This window comes from Doryrhamphus excisus, chromosome 3, assembly GCF_030265055.1.
Source record: "Doryrhamphus excisus isolate RoL2022-K1 chromosome 3, RoL_Dexc_1.0, whole genome shotgun sequence".
Taxonomy (NCBI): Eukaryota; Metazoa; Chordata; class Actinopteri; order Syngnathiformes; family Syngnathidae; genus Doryrhamphus; species Doryrhamphus excisus.
Genome location: NC_080468.1, coordinates 1,553,998 through 1,576,934, shown reverse-complemented (window position 1 = coordinate 1,576,934; position 22,937 = coordinate 1,553,998). Strand labels below are relative to the sequence as shown.

At 41.7% G+C, this 22,937-nt stretch overlaps 1 protein-coding gene across 7 annotated transcripts in view; it reads left to right on the top strand.

Moving 5' to 3' along the window:
• st3gal3b (ST3 beta-galactoside alpha-2,3-sialyltransferase 3b) overlaps positions 1-22,937 on the top strand; it is a 47,762-nt gene that overhangs the window by 8,296 nt on the left and 16,529 nt on the right. For 3 of the 7 annotated variants that reach the window (XM_058065989.1, XM_058065990.1, XM_058065991.1), the window contains exons 3-10: positions 5,061-5,123; positions 5,473-5,514; positions 7,904-7,946; positions 10,777-10,869; positions 14,292-14,386; positions 18,498-18,561; positions 18,631-18,726; positions 18,860-19,046. In XM_058065989.1, the coding sequence (XP_057921972.1) occupies positions 5,061-5,123; positions 5,473-5,514; positions 7,904-7,946; positions 10,777-10,869; positions 14,292-14,386; positions 18,498-18,561; positions 18,631-18,726; positions 18,860-19,046 (683 nt within the window). Of the gene's footprint in view, positions 1-5,060; positions 5,124-5,472; positions 5,515-6,022; positions 6,170-7,903; positions 7,947-10,776; positions 10,870-14,291; positions 14,387-18,497; positions 18,562-18,630; positions 18,727-18,859; positions 19,047-22,937 lie in introns of those variants that run through there. The other 4 variants (XM_058065993.1, XM_058065992.1, XM_058065995.1 and 1 more) reach the window with 4 other exon arrangements.

Sequence of the window (22,937 nt, the reverse complement as noted above, 5' to 3'; positions counted from 1 at the left end):
GTACACACCATGACTCAGCTTCCCACAGCAAGCTAATTAGCCGCATGGCAATGCCAGTGCCAATGTAAGACTTGTCAGACAGTGGCAAACGCTGTATAAACATGACCTTGCCCCCAGCGCACACAGCATCCTTTACGGCACGCTTGGATGAGTGTGCGTGTGTGGAACAATTCATCATCAGTGATCTTGGGCTTAGCAATTGTGTCACGAGTGGAAGCCGTTATAGCTGCAACTATAGTTTCTTCCATCTGAGCCGTGATCACTTGGCCAACTACTTTGGTATATGAACATGCTCCTATCCATATAATGGTTGAGGGTAACGTCCTATTCTTTCATGTTGCATTCAAGCTTTCCTGTGGGGTTTGCCATCTTAACTACTTTGGATTAGTCATGGGATTAATGAGGAATGTTTGCTCCATTAACTGCTTCACGCCACCCGAGATGGTGTTCTGAATGACCCCGAAGATAAATCATGTGGTGGACAAATTACAGTGATGTCACCAGACTCTACCATCACTTCCAGTTGTCACTAAGTATGCTTTCCCCAGTCAGTGTATTAGCAGTGAACATGTTCTTCATCTCTCTCCAGTCCCTGAAAGCAACTCAAGTCTGTGGTGTTGCCTAATGCTAACGGCGTGCTTTTTAAAGCATATTGTACATCTATTTTGAGTTACAGCCATATGTTTGGACGGTTTGGAATGGTAAACCCTGATCTGGCTTGTGTTCCACCGTGAATGGTGCCGCCTCCACGGTGATAGCTTTGTCAGCTATGTAAAAATGTGTGATATCTTACCAGCATGATACAGTGCAGCAAAGAAAAATGCGACACAGTACCTTGTTTATTCATGAACAAGAAATCCAAGCGGCTTTATTCAGCCTCCCCACCACAGCCACCCCCAACCATAATCCCTGGTATTTGGAAAATGGTGTCTGTTTTGTTCTGGGATACTGTTTTCTTTTTGTCACACTGATATGATTAGCAGTCATAATCCATGGAATTCAGAAATATGGGATTTGTGTTGGTTTCCCTACAAATAGTCAATTCACTGATCTTCAGTTGACTTTCAGCAAGGATGGAGTCTGTAAACTGGCTTCATTTGACAAACATGTCCACACAATCAAATGTCACAACAAGACGTGCAATTTTTGGCTCGACATGCATGTAGGACGTACAAAAAATATCTGAACATGCATTGGCGGCACTAATTAGTTATGTGGGTTTGCTAATGTGGAGCACGACACATACAGAAGTATGCCAGTGCAAGGTACGGACGATGCACAAAGTGCGTCAATTTGTCACGTAATCTTGAAAAAAAATGGTAGGACAAAGAACCTTTACACCTCTGTGTATTTCTTGCGGGTTTTTTTTGTTTTTTTTTCATGTAGACCAGCCGTAGGCGCCCGTACAACTGGTTGTGGCCTAGGCTTAAGTCTGCAGGCTTGTGGTTCCACATGTTTGGTCCTAAAGAGGGTTAAAGGTTTAAGAAAGAGGCACATATTGACAGTCTTCTACTCTGAGCAGCTGAGCTTTGCTCTCTCATTAAGAGGATCACTTCTCAATATTCATCCCTACTCGACCGTGGGCTTTAAGTGCCACGGTCGTTGCACCTAGAAAAATGGAACCTATAGAGGATTATGTTCTGCTCGTCATACTGTACATCCTGTACATACTGTATATTGACAAAGCTTCTCTGGTATTGATGATTCTCACTGCCATGTACTCAGGAGTCGAGTGGATGCTTAGTCATCAGGCCTATTTTCATCTCACTGTGGGATATGAAAATCCATCTGATCTTAAAGCCTGTAGTATATCACGGAGAGCGGCTTGGAACATACCACATACCACAAGCATTATATCCAGCCGGCTTTTGAGTAAGAAAACTGCACTGTGGGTAATGAGCACTGTTTTATTTATGACACACTAGGATACACAAACGGGTGGCAAATGGCTTATTTGTCCTTATTTTGAAGGACGGTCATGTGATGTGCGTTCTTGTGTTTCGTGTGTGGACAATGTCTGTTTACGGCTAAGATGAAAATAAATATGCGAGTCTTATTTTTTCCCACTCAGAACCTGCACATTGTAAAACGTTTGTTACATTAAACCTGAGTCGCACACATAGTACAACCACACGAGCGTGCTAAACTAAGTTCATCCCCGCTAGCTTCCATTCACGCTACGTGTTTAGGTCCAGGAGGGGCTGTTTGGTGTTTGAATCCGCTGCCATTGGGGAAATACTTCCTCACATAAAAGTTCCTTCTCACGACGACAACATTCAGGAAATGGAAAGGGGGGTCCATGACTCCATCGGCTAGTGTTAGTGTTGTAATGTCGTCTGCTGGGTTTGTGGCTGAGTCAATGTAGCGCCAGGCATTGATGTCTGTCAGATCCTGTATCTCTGCAACTCTAGTGCCCACAAATAGGAGTCTGACTGTAGCCAGTGGAGGACTGTGGTGGAATCGGTCCAGTATACTACTGCTTGGATCTTGATTGTCAGCTCTTTGATCAGCACAGAAGCCAGCTGTGCACCGATTAAGGCTCCACGCAGCTCAAGTCGGGCAGGGTATGGAGAGTTGTTTCTTTGGCGCGACTCTGGAACTAGCTGCTAGGCATGCCACTTGAACTTGTCCTGACACAGAAGGAGCATCGTTGTTCACCGGTGGATTCATGAGTGGCTGACGTGGGCCTTGATGACCACTAGATGGTGTCGGCTTGCTGGCGAGTGCCAGTGTGGTGAATATTTCCTCCATTTGGGGTCTGGACTGTGTCCGAGTCCTTGTGGAGGCTGCTGGGACACTGTGGATCATGTCTGAAAGACGTTGGAGATCTCTCCGCAGCTGGTCATTTTCTTCTCTCATGCTCTGGATCAATCTAATAATTTCTGGAGAAGACATTCGTCTGGCTCTTGCTCATCAACACCAGGAACGTGGCACCTCATAGGGTCACTGACCTCGTAGTCTTAAAGATGTGATGGCAGTTGTTTTACTCTTTGTGGGCGGTCCACACCTCTGGGCTCTCTCTCCTGTGCCCTGAACATGATGACTGAAGTGGTTGCTTCTATCCGACTCGAAGGACCAAAAAATTGTAGTAAGGGGAGTTTAATTGGCCTTTATTATTATTTCCTAATTACAGTGGAACCTTGTTGACAAAGACAGTGAAATGGTAGCGAGATCCACTTGGATTCCACCTTTGTGGATTTCTTGAATTGAATAGTGCTTCTCGCCTGCTCTTATCAAAATGCTGACACATGCAACTTTCTTTGCCTGTATTGTGGGTTATTTCACAGTCGTGATGAGAAGAAAAGCAGGGACTTCTGGTTTAACTGTTGGCAGAGTCAACTGCTGGTGACGCAGCGGACTCCGCTTTCTGTTTCTGTTCTGTTGGCTAGCAGCATTTCTTTGCTTCACAAGGTCATGACTAGAGAAAAACCCACAAATACGTCATACCTTATCAAATAAAGAAATGAAAGGTCTTCATCGAAGACCCGATTGTTCCCCAAAATACGATGTGGCAGTAAAACGCCACACGAACACCACCTTCTTAGTTTGCCATAAATTATTTACTGAATTCAAGAGTGCTTCTCACCTCAATAACCCAAATTCTATTGTGAAGTTTACCGAAAAACATGCTAACCAAGTGTCCACTGTATTAGCAAGCAGGCTGCTAACAAGGGTGTTTTCTGATTAAAAAAAAAAACAAAACAAAACATTAAGAAGGCAGTTGAAATGAAGCAGTGTATTAATAACACCGCAAGACTTGGACCACATTGTACGCTAACCGGAAAATGCACACAAACGGGCAAAATTTAACATTCTACTTTTTTACATTGACTGAAAAATGCGAGTTGAGGCGAGGTTCCACTGCATTATTAAAGCTGCGAGAAACTTCTTTCACCGTGCCTCCTCAGTACGTGAAATATTGTCTGATGGATGATCACTATTGAAATGGCCAGCCAAAAATCCTGATCAGAGTATCCCTTCTAATTTGAATATTGTCAAACGTGGTCTATCCACTATGTTAAACGTAGTGTTTGCATTATCATATCCCGGAGTTTGTTTTGCCTTTTGAGTCCACCCCCATGTGGTGTTGCTATGCTATATCACAGGTGCCTGTTATTGCCTGTTTTCACTTAACGCTATCAAACATTCTAGATGCACCCTTTTAAATGTAAACACCCACATCATTTTCTCTTCTTTAGAGCTTCCAGGGTCAATAAGCTTGGTAACTGTGCATGTACGGAGCCTGCTGTAATACATCCCTTACACGCAGATTAGTTTTCTCCATCAGGGATTGTCTCTCTTTATCCTATAGTGCCCAAGCACATATACAATTTCAGGAACAGAGGAATCAACTAGAGGAATTTGATCTCACAGAAACCTTTGCATAAAGAAGTTTTTTGTGTAAGCTGTTGAATTTGACTGGCATCAAGAGGAGCATGTTTTAATTTAAGACCTCGTTTTCCACTTTTTTTTGGCAACATTAACAAAACACGCAGCTAAGGGGAATTTGAAGACTAACAATAAAGATACCAGATACCCGGCTCGTGTTCTGTTCTTGCTCCTTCACGTACCTGGAGCATCAAATCACATGATCTCACCGTCTCAATAACAGTTTGCTTGCACAGTAGGAAGGGTTGCTGAGTGCTTCACACACATACGCACCACATTGTTGTTTGCTGTGCAGTTTATTGTGTTGGCGTGTAACTTTTATCGTCGGACATGTTGGACAATCCTTTTTTGTCGTCCAGAAATGAGGCTTACATCACATGACCTAATTTACTCATGAGTCACTTTACAGTCCCGTATGCTATCCGCCAGAATGTAACAGCCCTATGAGACATGCACACAGAGTCGCTAAATGAATAAGTGACACTACACCCCTCCATGATTTGAACACCTCTTGTCACATCGGACTGAGCAATTATTTCCTGTTTTTGTTGTAGCGTTGGCTACAAACCACTCTCTGTGTGTGCATCTTTAGTTCCTGTTGTGCGGATATCATTCTCACAACTCTAAACCAGTCATGATTTTTCAGTGTCTTAATCAACTTTTGTTTTCAGAGCTTGATGCTGATGTGGCAACAGTAGTCCTGACTAAAGGGACTGAAGTGAAAAGAATTGCAGGTAGTAGGACTGGAATCGCATATTTCAACTGACTGTCTTAACTGCAGGCAGCTTGGTGGTGGTTGTTGATTTTCATGCACTATAAATCACTTCTAACTGAACATTTTTAAGCTTAGGCTTTATTACTTTCATCTTCCTTTCATTTTATCACTGTGTCTGTGTTCATTCCATGTCCGTGGGTGGCTCTGTAATAACAACCTTAATTTGAGTGTTGGAATTATCAGTGTCACATTATTTATTCAATCTGCTGGGCGTAGGTGCACTAATCTGTCTTTCTCCTCCTTGTCCTTCTGTGCCGTCAGACACAGATTGTTCTCAAATGCGGCTAACTGACCCTTTTGTTTTTCAGAGCTGGAAGCGGATACCTCTGTAGGACGAATAGTAGGCTCAGGTACATCTGCAGCTCTACCGAGTGAACCCTTCCTTACCTATCCTTATTGTTTCTCTGTCAATCAAGAACTGAAAAAGATTTTTTTTACTAAAACTAATCAAACAGCCACATTAAGGTGGAAAAAAATGTCCACGTCTTCACTATTAGCAAACCCACAATACAAGTTTAAGAATAAACCCGGAATGAAAGAATTGTGATGTAACACTGCCCTCTGCTGTCATGGTTAAGTAGCTGCATAATGGAATGCTGGTGCATTCACCATATTGGATTTAAAAGCCTTTATTTGCCACCCTGCGTTATGCTTCTCAACAGAAACATAATGCATACACACTCACATTTGTCCTCCTTCCTGCTTTGGTAAATGTCCTCAGCCTCCAGGGCATTGCTTGGATCCTTCCCTAATGAGCTGTCATGCGTTCCCATTTTGCTTGTCTTTATCTTCTTCAGCTTCTCTGTGAAGACGAGCTCCACCACCACAGGCGTAATACTCTGCTCTTTCTACTTCTCACTAATGCTTATCTTGATAGACATTGTCTCCTCTCGTACTCTGTGGTCTCGGCATTGAACAGAACCCAACTTTTTGAACGCTAAGCATCACTAGAAACTAGTGACTGTCTGTATCCCACCAAGGGAACCACAGAAATGTCTGACACAGGTCAGTTTTATATGGATCATTTACAAATGTTGTCTGATGGTAACTTTACTAGTACAACTTAACCATTTTCATTTATTTTAAACCTGTTTTTGATCAACATCTTTTATGGTACATACAGTAATCCCTCGTTGATTATCAACATTTATTGGTTTCAGACCTGACAGTGATGCGTGAATTTCCACAAAGTAGGATTCCTTCTTTAAAAATGGTATGTTTTGTAGTTATGGCATAGAAAACCTGTTTACAATTTTCAAAATAATGTATTAACATTATGAGAGCCCTCTAGACATGAACTAACACCCATATAGTTGCCTTTACATATTCCCCCATATAGTAGACACACTACAGTACAGACTCGTGCTTGTGCACGTTTCTATACATGTATTCCCTTGGGGAGGTGAGTGTTGGGTGGACAGGAAGTGACGTCCGAGATTCAGAGTTGAGTTTTAGCCTGGCGTTTGCCTTTTGCGAGATGATTTAAACCTCCAATAAACATCTAAAACCGCTCGAATAACCTTTACAATCATATTACCCTGTAAAGAAACTGTTATATCATTTTAAAAGTCACTTAAGACAAAAGCGGGGCTCGTGTGTGTCACAGAAAATGTGTTCTGGTGAACAGAATGGGTGGCGTAGAAGTGACATCGGGGGTTTGGGGTCGAGTTTTAGAGTGTTGTGTGTTAATGGCTGGAACAGCCGCCTGTGTTGGTATTGTGCTTGTTTTATGATTATTTAAACCTGCAATAAAAGCCTGTTGTTGCGGCAATCAAGTCTCATTGGACCATTACTGGCACCGAATGACTAATATAGAATACACCATTAAATCAATTGTTTTCATAAATCTTATTTCTTAAATTTGTTTATAGGATCAATTTAGCCAAATACTTCATTTAGCCAAAAACAACATACAATTTGCTTAATAAAGCACATTTTTTGAACAAATAGGCCGATTTATTAATTTTAATAACCGCAATAGATTGACCCCGCAAAATTCAAACCACGACGTAGCGAGGGACGACTGTATACAGTATCATAAACAATTGGTCGATTGTGGCCATGTAAGACCATGTAAAGCTCCTGAATACGTTCTCATCACTTCATAAATACGGGGTGTCCGAAAAATGTATACACGCTACAAGAGTCATTATTTATTTGCTGTCTTTTTAGACTTCATCAAATGTCAATAATAATGGCGGCCAGACTAAACTTTAAACAAAGGAAAGTCATCCGCCAGGATGTTGGAAAGTACACATACAATGTTTCTTTTGGTATACCATCCCTGGAAATGAAGTTTGAAAACTAATGATGCCTGTAGATCTTCTTGCATTTTCTTTTCATGTTTTGGCCTTCATGATAATGCAAAATGTAATACGTTTTTGGACACCACTGTATTCCCATCATTCTGTGCCTCTTGTCTTTTAAATGGCTTTACCCTCTTCAACACCATAGCAGGCACCTATTGGCTGCCGCTTTGGTTGTCCATAGGTGATCGCTAACGTTTTTATTCCTCACTTTACTTTAGACTCAACAGATTATTTTGGCTGGCTTCTCCCTAACCTTTGCTTGTTTGTCTCAACCCTTTAATTCCAGTTCCTCTGTGTGTAAAAGTAATGATGTACACCTACACACTTAGACAATGTGTTAAATGGTAATCAAACCAGTGTCAATTAACCCAACATGCTCTATTTTCACTTTGTCTTCAACCTAAAAACCCTTTTTGTCTTTCTCTTTCAGTGTTTGATAATCAGGGCTTTTTGCTGCAGCTAGAGACAAAATTGTGAGTATATTTGTTGTCTTATTTTTTATGACTGCACGACACAGCGCTTTTAAGTAGCTAGCTAATGGTGAGATTGCCTTCAATTTGTCATGCAAAGAACATCCAAATTCGCAGCTAGACCTTAGTTGTGACAATTAGTAGGGATGCTCCAATGAAGGTTTTTCGATACTGATCGTCCATTAGTGAGATGACATTGGCCGATACTGATCACATTGATTATCTGTAGATTTTTTACTTACAGTTTACTTATCGTTATTGGACAGGGGCGCGGAAAAAAATTAAGAAAACTTTTGGCTTAGGAAAACGATTGGCTGGCCACCAGTCCAGGGTGTACCCCGCCTCTCGCCCAAAGACAGCTGGGATAGGCTCCAGCATAGTTGCAACCCTAGTGAGGCCCATAGTGTTGGATTGTCTTTTTTGAGATATAATGAGGCGCAGAAAACCATTTAATTGGCAGACAAGTGGCATAGAAAATGATGCCAATGCCACCTCTGTCCACCAGAGGGAGCGATAGGACCCAGATCCCAGAGCGAAGCTGACGTCATTTCAGCGCCCCAATGGATGCATAGCTCAGACTCAATGCCTTATGGGAAAACTTTAAATGAAACTCCTATTAGTACATGTTTGTATGTTTCTGAAGTATACCTTTGGACGATGTATTACTGTTAGTAAAGTGTTCTTGGTAACATTCCACTGTGAGTCAGACTGTTATGTTATGTTATGTAATGACCTCCTGCCTTTTCCAGTATGTTGGCAAGGTCGTTGTGAGTGCACTGATAGCTCGCGATTGGTTCCTGCCAAAGAACGAGCTAACAATTAGAAATAGTTCTGAAGTAAAAGAGATGTCACAAGATTAGAATTTAGCCATAAATTCTAATGGCATTGGGGGGGGGCAGACTCTATAGTATTTTACACGTAACAGTCCATTTTTACACGTAAAAGTGTCATGCAATCTGCTATATATGCACTTTGAGATCATTTATTTGATATAAAGTGCGTTATAAATTTACATTTATTATTATTATTATTAGGTTAGCGCGCAGACCTCACAGCGAGGCGACCAGGGTTCAATTCCACCCTCGGCCATCTCTGTGTGGAGTTTGCATGTTCTCCCCGTGCATGCGTGGGTTTTCTCCGGGTACTCCGGTTTCCTCCCACATTCCAAAAACATGCTAGGTTAATTGGCCACTCCAAATTGTCCATAGGTATGAATGTGAGTGTGAATGGTTGTTTGTCTATATGTGCACTGTGATTGGCTGGCCACCAGTCCAGGGTGTACCCCGCCTCTTGCCCATAGACAGCTGGGATAGGCTCCAGCATCCCCTGCGACCCTCATGAGGAAAAAGCGGTAGAAAATGAATGAATGAATTCATTATTTTATTATTATTGTTTTTATTATTATGTGTTTGTGTCCCTTTTTTCAGAAGCATTTTGTAAACAGCTGTCTTCGGGTGAGAGGCGGGGTACACCCTGGACTGGTCGCTAGCCAATCACAGGGCACATATAGACAAACAATCATTTTGGAGCCCAGTGAAGATAAGCGGTAGAAAATGAATGAATGAATGAATTTTGTAAACGACAGACCACATCAAATAACAAAATTGATAAAACAGCCACTTCCACCATCAAAAGGTTGGCTCAAGCCGTGATGCCAGGTTGTATGTTGAGTTTAAATGAAATACTTTGGAAAGAACAGGCGGGCCGTATTCAAACACTTGGCGGGCCGGATGTGGCCCCCGGGCCGTAGTTTGCCCACCCCTGATCTAAACCCTTCTATGCGCCATTCACAAGTGCAGTTTTATTAAAAAAGAAAATATATATCTATATAAAACATGTCCTGAGTTTAATTATAAGATATTACGTTTTACTGGGCATGCCCTATTGACTATTCTGGTTGATTTTCACGGCGCATGTAGACAAGAGATTGGAATATTCCTTTCCATGGATACCATTGTTTCCCGAAAGGTGATTGGGAAAGAGAAAAAGTGGTGATGTAAAAACGTGGCTACTGTGGAGTGTCTGTGGTGTAAAGACTGGCAGAGCAATGGAATATTGGTCCGTGTGGCAACACCTACCTTGTTCCTCCCATAGACTTACTGATGCACGTGTGAGGTCGTGGGGACATTTTGGAACATTTTTGGTTAGTGGTGTGCCACAAGATTTTTACAATGTAAAAAAACGTGCCGTGGCTCAAAAAAGGTTGAAAATCACTGGTCTGTGGTATCTGGATTGAGTATAATTTGCTGGTTAGGCTCCAGCACCCCGCGACCCTTGTGAGGATAAGCGGTAGAAAATGAATGACTGAATGAATGAATGTTTAAAGCGCCATCTCCCTGAGCTCCACAAGCACACAGGCAATAATCATAAGTAGCTATCACCACCATGGCTCACTGGCTGTGTCTGTCGACACGTTCCAGACCGTAAAAACACTTTGTCAGTCCATACTATCAGGTGTTATCACATAGGCTCATTGTGTCTGCTGTGTTATTAGTATGGACATCTACCATTTGACCACTCTGTTTAGCATTAACATTGTGTACATTTGAAGCAAGCGCACCTTGGTCAAGTTGCTGTTTCTGCCAACTGTGGCATGTCGGGCCTCCTTCTCCTCTTCCCTGTTTATTTGAACTAGATTCATGAAATAAAGTTGTTTATGATTATGTTGCTAATCTAGCGGTTCTAGCTTTAGCCCCGCTGTCGTGATTATTTGTACAAGGCCTCCTCTGCTGACTTCCTAAGCATCACTCAAGAAGATTGTTTGACAAGCTTGGTTTTGAGTGTTATCTCTGTGGGTTTGATTAATCCCTGCTTCTGCTCTTTTCATGGACAGGCCACCAGAGTTGGCATACAAGTACGGCAATCTCAGTGAGGGAGCATGCAAGCCAGGATATGCAGCGGCGAAGATGACAACCATATATCCAAAGTGAGCGGGATTACCTTTTTCATTTACACGCAATCACATTGGAGTGTAGAGATGTTCTTGGCTTTTGACTTTGAAATTTCAGAGCTCTGCAAATAAAAATGTTGATGGCGTGTCACGAGGGGGGAGAGATACAGAGCTGGATGATGTCACCTCTGAAGACAAGTGTGCCTGAAGCGTTTTGTGATAGAAACAGAGAAACCCCCACATTCTTGTGCTATCTTCCCCAGTTTCAGTCATGCTTCTATCATCTTGTTCCCAACCACAAAAACTCGACTGTTGTCCTCATGCTCCCCCATTGGCACAAAAGAACCATTGTCATTTGAATACAAGGTCCCCCATCTTTCTCCTATCAAATTCTGGATCTTCACAGGCTTTCTCTGTGAACTACACCAACCAACTTCCTGTCCGTCGTACCATGACTCATCACCCGCTTCCTTGTATCCAGCCTACACAGAGAACACTCCCCGGCCCTCTCTGATGTCATTGGCTCTTTTGATTTCTCGGGGTCCTCTTATTTGTTGCCCGTTGCAGTAAATCTATAGGACATTGTCCCGCGAGGCGCTAGGAGCATATTCTGGCCCGTGGGACTTCCTTCCAGTACAGCAATATCCAGTATGCCAAATTTACCCATTGCCTGAAGATGGGATTTTTTTTTTTAAAACTGGAACTATAATGGTTTACTCGAACATTTGATGGGATAAAACTGAGGCCCTGTCCATACGAGAACTTGTTTTTGTTTTTTGACTGTTTCATGTCCACATTTAAATAATAAATAAAATAAATAAATTTTAAATAAATAAATAAAGTAAATAGTCTCATCCAGAGGGGAATGGATCACTGGGTGAAAATGATGTAAACAAACACGCAGACACCAAAACTTAAAAAAGAATAAAGAATACTTGTACATAAAGTGTCTACCTTACGTAGACTTACGACAAAGTAGAATTGCCTCAGCAAATAATTCAAGCAAGTCAACAAAATATCAGGAGAATGTTGACAGCAGTGAATCATGCCATTTGAACTATTCAGATGTTATTATGTTGGCTTGTCAGCAACGCTTGCATGTGGTCATGTGATGCCGCCTGACGCCAATTTTCAGACAGTAGAGGTTTGCTTGTCTACACTGAAACGACATCAGATTTTTCCACTGTGGAATACCTTTTCAGGTCATGCAGAATGGTGGGGAATAGGTACAGATTCTGGAAGATCTAGAAAGTTTTCTGTGCAGGTTATTGTGTGTAGCTGCTCTACAGGAGTCCACAACTCAATACAAAGGATTGAAAAATTAGCATAATAGGTCCCCTTTAACAATCTGGCGAAGTCTCCTCCTCCCGGTGGAGGGACGGAAAGGGAGGGGGGACAGGGGATGGAGGTATTGCAGATTTGGCCGATATAATCTTGATACTTTTTTTTGTTTGGCTGAGAGATAGATAGATAGACTGCCTTTATTGTCATTGCACAATAACACAGCAGTGAAAATGTCGTTGTATAATAATACGACGACATAATAATAATATAAGTATAATAATAATAATGTGGAGAATAAATAGATTACCTCAAATATGAACAACAATGTACAGCGTAAACAGTAAATTGCACAAATAATTTCAATAATTTAGAATCAATAATAATTTAAAGTTTTGCATGTGCGTGGGGGCAGGTAGAGGGGCTTATTTGGCATTGAGCAGTCTGATGGCCAGGGGGAAGTAGCTGTCTCTGAACCTGGTCGTCCTACAGCAGATGCTGCAGAGCCTTCTCCCCTCAGAGTAGATCCGATGGGCTCTTGATACGCAGCGGCTGTTTGCTATGTCCTTAATGGGGGGGGCGGGGTACCAATGGTCACTCTCTGCACTCTTATCAAGATTGGGTGTCTATTTAAGCTTGTGTGTGGTTGAATCGACACAACCGTGCATATTTTGGTGATTGCTGTTTTGTTTTTGCAAGGTAACAGGATAAATGTTTTGATGGTGACCCTGCATAGAAAACAGATCAATCAACATTCCAGTTCCAGTTGGTGTTGTGTCAATAGGTGCGCCGGGTAGCTGTTAGGGAGGAAAAAAAGGACTTAACCTCCAATCGCGAGGTTTCGGGTCTCTCCTAATCATTTTTTGTTTTCTTAATGTTTGTCTTCTGACGCTCCTGCTTTCTACAATCCAATTAATTTTCCACAGCTACCCCTCTCTCCGCTTTACCCCAAACGGTATAGACTGGAGTCCTTAATCAAGTGTTGCCAGTGAACTTCCAAGTGGCACGGTTATGAAAATATTGCCAGTGAGAGATGGATTTAGCAGAGGAAATGAAGACAATGCGTTTTAGCCTTTTGGCTGTTTTGCAAGCCCTCATTATTTGACAACAAGCAGTCGCCTGTCTCTGCTTGGTCAGTGACGGACTGGACTGTTGGTCAGGGCTCAATGACTTGCATTAATCTCTGTGCTTTGAAGCCAGAGGATAATGAGGCTATCTAAAGACATATTAGGGTACATGGAAAAGAAACCGGGTGGAAGTTCAACTGGAAGGCCTCCACCTATTTCTGCCATGTTTGGTCAGTATGCTGCTGATATTTCTTCTGAAACCGTGGCAGTGTTCTACTAACAAGCGGGTCTAGGTTTAGATTCCTTATGAGAAATAAAGGGAAGGTCATCATTTTTTTCCATCATAATTCAGACTTTTTTTGTCATCTGCACAAACAATACCAATATAAACACCTGAGACGGACGGGGGAAGCATACCGGAAAACGGTGCCATAATGGTACCGGTGGTCGTAACCAGACCAAAAAACTTAAGTAAATATTGAAAAAAACATAAAACATAAAAATCCGACAAATTGTCCCACACAACCTTTGATTTTTTTTTCAGTGCACGACCCTAAGTGGAAAAAGTTTGGACATCCTTGATTTAGTTATTGAAATTCTACTGTAAGAATTTGCAGAAAAGCTTTGCCACGTCATCCGTGCCAACATCTGAAAAGAGATGTATAGATTCTGTCTGTCTCCGTTGGTGTCACCACACCTTAGCATGAGGTCAAATAAACACACATCCATCCTGCAGCCCCAATCCAAGAGATGACATGTATTCCAGCAGTCGGGTCATGGGTGTGACTCTCAGGAAATGGCTTTCTTTTGATTTTTCCAGCATCAATTTGTCATTTGAGAGGGATATACGTATACAGACGCACAGGATGGGGAAGAAGGGATGCTGGAGTTTAGAGGTCGCAGAGTATTAAAACATTGACCCCAAGTATTTTTTGTAGCTCTCGAGCAAATGCAGTATTTATTTGCTTTCTTTCACTGTGCTGTCACTCTTTACGGGGCGGACAAGTGTGTTTGGGTTGATGCGCGTTAGAATAAATGATACTTACTGGATGTTTGTTTTTGCAGTGGTTTGTGTGGACTACTCAACTCTTCTCTCCTGTCTTACTAAAGGTTCATGAAAGTGGCACCCATGTTTCTTGACCCCAACTTCAAACGCCTCTCAAAAGTCAGCAGTTATTTGCCTCCGTTTGGATTCAAAACCCAAGGTAAGAAATAGTTTTTGTATACTTGATTTTTATTTTTTTGTCGTCAATGCAGACCAATGATAAAATCAGCGACAGTGATGCTGTTTATGTTTAATCGCCCGATTCAGATGGATGAGTTTAACATTTGCAAGAAGAGTTGACCTCATGTGTTGCCTATCTATGTACTGATCACTTGAGACTGAAATACATGAAACGCTTCAGATACAATACCACTTCACAATGGGTATGGGAACGTAGGAGATAACATTCTACAAGCTTCCATGATGTACTTCAAAGCGTTGGTGCAGCAGTGAATGTTACCTTTGTGCTCTGTGAAGTGTTTTCTGTCACACACACAGATGCCCTCACTGCCGCACTCGTTATCAATAGTCCACGCTCTGGGTAAGCTTTACACCTGCTTTCTGTTTTCTCTACGGGCTACCATAGCAGCAAGGTTTTCCTTTTATTGGTGCTCATGTGGAGAGGTGATATGTGTCTTGAATAGACCGCCACAAAAGTGTCTATGTAGGGAGCATAAACATGGATGAGATAGGCGCTTTCAGTTGTCAATGTGGTCTTTGAAACTTTTTTGAACAGTTAGGGTTGATCCATAATATTTTCACACTAAATACCACAGTATTCAATGTCAAAATGCGGTTGTGTTTACATGCACAGTAAAAGCTTAATCTCATTTGTAGCTTGACGAAATGCATCGTCTAGTTCAGGGGTCAGCAACCCGCGGCTCCAGAGCCGCATGTGGCTCTCCAGTCTCTTTGTTGCGGCTCCCTTTGCAATGCTTGAATATTTTTTAAGCACCCGAGTGGTGAAAATGCACATCTTCGTTATGAGTTTACAAAAATCCAACTTTGTGTGAGACCATGAATGCATCCTGACTGAGTTCTGACTGGTGACTGAATGAGCAGACAGGATGCTATCCAGTTCTCTCTGACAGGTTAACATGAAGGGAAATGAGTAATACTTTGAGTTATTTGAGTTATTAATTATTAATTATTAATTATTATTAATGAGTTATTTGACAATTCTGAAAAAATAAATTAGAGCTCATTTAAAAACAAAAGTTTATCTCCAGTACTAGCAAGAGTACTCCAACTCGTCTTTTTTTTTTCCCTCCAATGTTGTTTTAAACATACAACGTTTTGCGGCTCCAGGCTATTTTTCTTTAGTGGGCAAGTGGGTGAAATGGCTCTTTTCATAGTAAAGGTTGCCGACCCCTGGTCTAGTTGCATCCATTTTTTTTTAAGTGCCATGAAGTTTAATTTGTAGTTTGTATCTTTTGAATGCAAAATTCCCATGTCACGCCTCATTACCGCCTCAAAACTTTTTAAATACAGGTTTTGCCATTATTAGAGCCTTGTAGGCATGAAATAACACCCCTATAGTAATCTTAACACATCAATTATTTTGAAAGGCTGAGATGATTTTTCTCTGAATGGTGCCTGGACTCTCCTTTAGAGATAAGGTGAGAACCACGGTCATCCGAGAGGAACTTGGAGTAGAACCGCTGCTCCTTCGCATTGAGAGGAGCTGGATGAGGTTGCAGCAGTTCCTCTCCAAGAATTGTAGATTGTATTTTCCAACCTCCGCCACCAGGAGCTCTTGCGTGCCACCATAATTACAAAAAACCGTCATAGTTGTGGAAAATGAGTCTTGCGCAGATGCCGCACAGAGGGGCGTGGTAGCAAAAGTGAAATCATTTTGCCGGGCAGCACAGTGCAGACCTTGCCGATGCATCAAGCATTAACCAAGCTTTGGGTTGCTGCCCCTGTGACCCGACCTCGGATACGCGGTAGAAGATGGAAGGATATTCTTTGTTCACACCACATTGCACAGGCTGCAGGATCACTGCAGCGACACAAGAAACAGCTGCAGGATAGAATGCTACAGACCAAACTAATTAGCCTCAAATTGACTTATTCATTACTTATTTATAAGAAAGTGTTTCAAACAGAGTGGGGGTTGGGGGGACAAAGTAAGAAGCCAAAACATGTCCACTTCCACACTGAATGGGAGGCTAAAAACGTTTGACTTTGTCATGTTGGACATGCCATGGCTCACTCTGTGCACTGTTAAGGTTGCACTGCTGTTGATGTGCACGGGTCAGAATAAAGTCATAAACGAGCATCACTCTGTGTGACGCTCTGTGCCCCCGTTTGCAGTCGAGGGAGAGGTTTAGCTTGCTATGATGTGCATAATAATAATAATAATATTATGATGACAATCATTAATGGCAACATGGAAAGATGGAATGTATGATCCTATCATGAGGGCATTTCTTGAGGTTTCTTTTTATCACTGCAGTGAATGAATACAGGGTGTGTAGGGGGCCATGAGGGGCCAAAAGAAATAGAAAAAGTTAAGAGATGCAGATTGCCAATACATTATACAAGCCGTTCACTTTGGCAAACAAGCCAAATGATTAAGCTGCTGAAGGGAAGAGAGCAAAGCAAAAGGCCATTGTTTGGGTGTGGTGTCGATGTCTGGCATCAAGCATCACCCTGAGCAGCATAAACACATCGCTGAGGACCACACCTGAATCCGAGTGGGTGAAAAATGACAAATCTCAATGAGTAGGATGACATGATAGCTAACTGTTGTAAGCACCCGATGTAAACATTTCAGTCGAGTATGTTCCGTGGCGCGGGCAAAGACTAAAAGCTGCATGTTCACAAAGGGTCTCCACACTAGTCTTCAATGGCAAAAATCTTCATCACGCAACATATAAACACAGACACAGTGCTGGGAAGAGTGCAGCCTAAACAATATAAAAACATCAAGTCATCTGAGAATGGTATTTCATAAGGCTTGCGTTGTTGTAAACTTTCTGACGCAACTATTATTGAGATGAAGGAAATATTAGTAGGCCATTGATTGTTCAATTGAATCCAACTATGTTGAATATGCAATAATATTGTTCTTGTCTATGTAGCAATGCTTGAATGCCCATTGTACATTGTTTATTGGTTCACTGCAAAATCATAGGTTTTACATTCATTCATTTTCTACCGCTTATCCTCACGAGGGTCGCAGGCGTGCTAGAGCCTATCACAGCTGTTTTCAGGCGAGAGGCAGTGTACACCCTGGACTGGTTGCCAGCCAATCGGAGGACACTCACATTCATACCTATGGACAATTTGGAGTGGCCAATTAACCTAGCATGTTTTTGGGATGTGGGAGGAAACCGGAGTACCTGGGGAAAAAACGGGTGGAATCGAACTCGGGTCTCCTAGCTGTTTGGCCTGCGTGCTAACCACTAGTTGACCATGCAGCCTATAAACTCTACAACTACAATTTAAAAATTGCATGATTTATGCGTGGGCTGGAATAATTGTGTGAACTGTGAAAAGAGATTTAGACGGAAAAAAAGGGAAGTCAACATTACAAAATAAAAGCTATGCAATATTTAAAATATAGTGATTAAAAAAACAAAGCAAGGACAAACAAACTAAAAAGTGTCAAACGTTCATACCAATAATGGGCACAGTGTTGCTCCCTACACCTGATTTCCATGACTTCAAGTAGGACCTACCTATTCTGATATTATGGGTGAAAGAATTTCAAGTATGAGTCTCCTAAACAAGGCGAGGAGGAGCGGTAATATATGTAACGTCTAAAGCCGGAACCGTGACTCTTACAGAACACAACGTTGAACATGGCAGGAATGTCCACTATGACTAAACATCCCCATTCTTCACCCTGCGATCACAGGGGTCCTCGCCATGCAGGGAGATGAGCTCAATATCTCCCACTTCACCGGGAGAATGTGCTTGTTTGAAAACAGCATTCCTCTCTAAGTGTTTTTTATGGGAGAGTTTCTTCATACAGACGCATACCATTTAGAAAACTTCTTGTCTCGTTCTTCCAGGTTCACTATTCTGTTTTCCCCCTTCAATAGTTCCATCGCCACCATTTCCGAAAGTTGATTTTGTCACACCTTATCTGTCAGGTGTTCTCTGCGCCAAGTCAGCTAGTTTTATCTACCTGTGGTGGTAGTGTATGTGAAATCCTTGATGTGTTATGGGATTCTTTTGAAGCATTTTTCACTGTTAGGAACTTTCAGGTATACTCTACTGTTTGTTTTTGCATTCTTGGCAGTCGTCTCTTTATTCCGCAGAGAGAATCATTGACAGCATTTTAACCACCACCAAAAATTTTGGACTTGGAGATGAGTTGGACAGGTAATTTCATACTCAACAGTGTTTGCATTTGGTTTGGGATCACTAATTCTTAACCTGTCTGCCTTTCAGTCTCAGCTGTAAAAAATGTATCATTGTGGGCAATGGAGGCATCCTCTCTGACAAGTCGCTGGGTTCCCGTATAGACGACTATGATGTTGTGGTCAGGTGAGACATGAGTTTTGCTGAAGACATGAATAGGAATTACTGCAGATTTTTCTCAATAAACGACGGAACGCATGAATCTTCTTAGGTTTTTTTCTGAAACCTATTTTTCCATATTGTATTCACTTTGTTGCAGGTTGAATGAAGCCCCGGTGGCTGGCTACAGCAAGGACGTAGGGACCAAAACTACAATGAGAATTACCTATCCAGAGGGAGCTATTCAGAAGCCTGAACATTATGAAAAGGACTCGCTTTTTGTTTTTTCTGCTTTCAAACCACTGGACTTCAAGTGGCTTCGGCAGATGGTCTTCAAGGAGAGACTGGTAAGAACTTTCTTATCACTGTGTCTGTGGCAGGACAGATTTGCTCACACGTTCTTAAGTTCTGTACACCTACAAGTTTCCCCTACCATTGTTAGGGGGGCACTCCTACTTTCAACAGAACTTAACCCAGACATTTTTCCAAAAACTATTGGCCATCATTTTGACAGATCTTTCAAGACACACGGAATATTGTGGTCTGTGGCTATATAAAAATGGAACCCAGCTATCCATTTTCTGTACCACCTATCTTCACGAGGGTCGCAGGCATGCTGGAGCCTATCCCAGCTCAGTTGCTCAAGTATGTAAAATCATGCCAGTCTTATTATTGCGATTGTATGTAGCGTACTGGGATGGGACTAAAAACAGCACACCACACACAATCTGTCCACCAACAGAGACCTGACTCAGTACCTGGGCTGACCTGTGAGAGGCAGCAATGTGCCGCAGTGTACCCACTCTGCCAGAAAATCAAATCAAATCAATAATAAGCTAGACGAGCTGTCTATTTTTATAAAGCTTACAAGAAACAAACAGTTGAGTATTTGTTCCAATTCAGCTGCAACTTCTTTGCTTCCATCTTCTTCATTCGCACCTGATCGGCTCTTGTTTCGTCAGTCCAAGGCTTGGACTCTGGACTTTGTTCACCCCACAGAACAGGATTTCTATCGGAATTATTGAACATGTCTAATACCTGTGATTGACACATTTGACACACCTCAAACAACAGGATCATCTTTCAGAGCGCTCATATGATCACGTGATTATCATTCAACTTAAAAGGCGGGAAGATGCTTCACATAGTCTATTTCACTCTTTCTTATTTAACCTTCTTCTATTTCACTCTTTCTTATTTAACTTCCCCCCCCCCCACACATAATTTCTGACTGACTGACTTGCACCCCACAGAATTATACAGTTGTACAGAAGACCTGTACTTTATTTTTAGGATGTTTAACTGTTTGAGTATCCGAGTTATGTGTTCCCTTTTTAGCAAAACATAGCAGCCTAACCTCCGATTACATTCTGTACATTCCTTCCCTGGGAAATCCTTAAGAGGACATCATGAATGTTAACCCTATGGTGGAGAGGTTTTAGATGGTTTCAATTCTTAATCTGGAAAGAACGGTCAAGGAGGGGGGAAAAACAATGGCTAGCATGCAGACCTTTCTCTCTGTGAAAACAGCTGACATGCTTTTTTTTTTTCTTTCTCAATGTTCTACTTCTCTTCTCTAGATATTCTGCTTTGAAGAGATTATGAAAAGCGCTCACAATCAGCAAGTTCTGACTGACCATACTGCGTTCTTATCTCTTTGAATATAACAGACAGTGTTTTTTTTAATGGCTTTATCTCCTCCCCATTCATGGTCACAATAAAGCTCTCATAAGCACTTTAGCTTCTCTTTGTGTCCAACCTTCCAAGTATCTCTACGACTGAGATTATTTCACTGGACAATGGGAAGCCTATTAAAGCATTTTAATTAAGCCATTTGAAAAACGACTAACACATACTGTCGACCGTGTTCTACTGCATAGCATGACTTAAAGATAATGTAGTAGAAAGAATATACTATCTTAGCTTGGAGTTTCCGTTGAGTCTAATTGACATGTCGCACATCTGGATACAGCTAACAGTCATCACGGTTCATGTCTCTCTCTCTCTAAAGTCCTGATCTGTGCTAATCTGTTTAGCATTTAGATCAACAATACTATCTGCCCCAATGGCTGGATTGGACACAAAATAAATGTATATATATATTTTTTGGACTAATAATGGGCCATAGTCACCCACGAAAGAGCAATAATGTATTTATTTTGAGAACCACTGCTCTGAAGGAAGTATAGAAATAACTGATGTTTTTAATACAAGCTTAAAAACTAAACAAAAATAATCCTCTGTCTAATCTAACCCACTTAGGTTTTGTCACACTCAATATGTGCTTTGTACATTTTAGCTTGAAATACTGCATATAGCGAATAGCACCTTTTTTCCAAAACAAAACTTGTCACTGCGGTAACTTTCTGTTTATGATGGAGAGTGGGTTTTGAGTCTTAGCTTGAAAGGAACTCTCGTTGTGTTAAAAGACTGTTATCCTAGCTTTATTTAGCCTGACTCACACCCAGCACTCGCTAATGCACTGGAAACATAAACATGCTACGAGTGTGAGGACATGCTATTGTGTGCGTATGCACGCGTGTCCCGTGTGCGCTCATTGACACATACGTACATTTCTAGCAGCAATTCATAACTGCGTTTTTCATCATTGAAATCAAATATATTAGTAGCGGTCAGAACGGCGTTTGTTTTAAGATTCGTTTCGAAAGATGCATCCAGTTGCCGGACTTGATGTATCTTTCCAGTGTTTTGTTAAGTCCATTTCCTCGGGTTTTCTACGCAAAAGCTGTAAAATAACAGCTGTAGGGGATGTCAGGCATTTGCACTCCGCATAGTGTAGTGCCTATTTGTTCTTTCTTCAGTGCATGGGAAGAAGCGGCCCCGATTGTCTCACTTAGCCTCTGGTCAGTGAACTTGCCTCTGCTGTGCTTCTGTGGCTTTCTCGGAGCCCAGGGCTTGGTCTCGGTTGGCTGCACAGAATTTGAATCCACCGTCTTTTATTCGGTGTCTTGGACACACACACTCAATGTGGGTTATTTAGATTAGAGAACTACATATGCGCAGCTCTTTCTCTTGGATTTTCTGTACCTGATTTGCATATTACATGTCTAGATAGGTTTTCACAGTGCCGCATGTATGCCATACATGTTGGTTACTCAGTTACATGCTACGCTCAAACGTGCTTTTGCAAATATCTTCTGTCTCTAATTTAGATTTGAACCTGACCCTCGGTGTACAGTCATGGTTCATGAAACCTGTCAGTTGTTTGTATACACAGTGATATTTTTCAAGCAGAGCCAGTGAAGGGAATACAGCAAGCGGTAAACACATGGTTTGAAGGTGGAACGTTGGTGTTCGTTCACCCTGGTTTGTTTACAGGAGCTCTCCCAAGCTCCCCACCGGCCTGGTAGATAACTGATGCATAGAGACAATTCAAGAAAAATAGCACCATGGACGTACATACCAGATATTTTGAGGAAGCTGCTACTTGTCTATTTATAACAACTCGTAAGTATCATATCACTCAATATGTTGTCGCACCCCATTAAAATAAAAATGTGTGTTTTTGCAAGCAATGTCATAACTAAATATATGCAATTTGTCAGATCTAACATCAGTGCAGAAGTCCAAAATAGATGCATATATGTGTTCATAAATATTTACATACTTGCAAACATGGGATTCAAACCAACCCCGGTTGACTAACATATGGTCCGGATGTCACTGATTAGCAGTGAGAGTGTTGTGTTTCAAAGATGACTTGCCTACCAATCCTACGCTCATTTTATAGTTTTACAAATACGGTGGAGCCCAATAGCAGTCTGCACTTCGATTTACATTGTAGTCCTTCATCTACCCACTTTGAGCCACTTTGAGCCCCCTGTCAGGGGGTCACCACGGCAAGTTGATTGCATGATTTTTTTTGCCTGTGAAGTCAAATCAACGTCAACAAAATGCCAAAGAACATACATAATACATATATTGACATGAATGAAAAATACCCTGTTATAATGGGAGCAAGTAGAGTACATTTTCCTTTCAAACTGACTTTCTGAAATGACCCAACATGTACACAGTCCTAACAACCTCCAAACAGCGTTATGTGTGTTTGTTAGCAGTTCAGAGTTGTCATTTGAGTTTTTTTCAGTCTTGTCCACTCCGTAATTAACATCACCTCTAACAACCCAACCACATCCTCACACTTGTTTACAAGACTGCAACTGCAGATTTAGTGATGGAATGAAGGTCACCTTACTGACTGTGTGTTGTACTGTCGT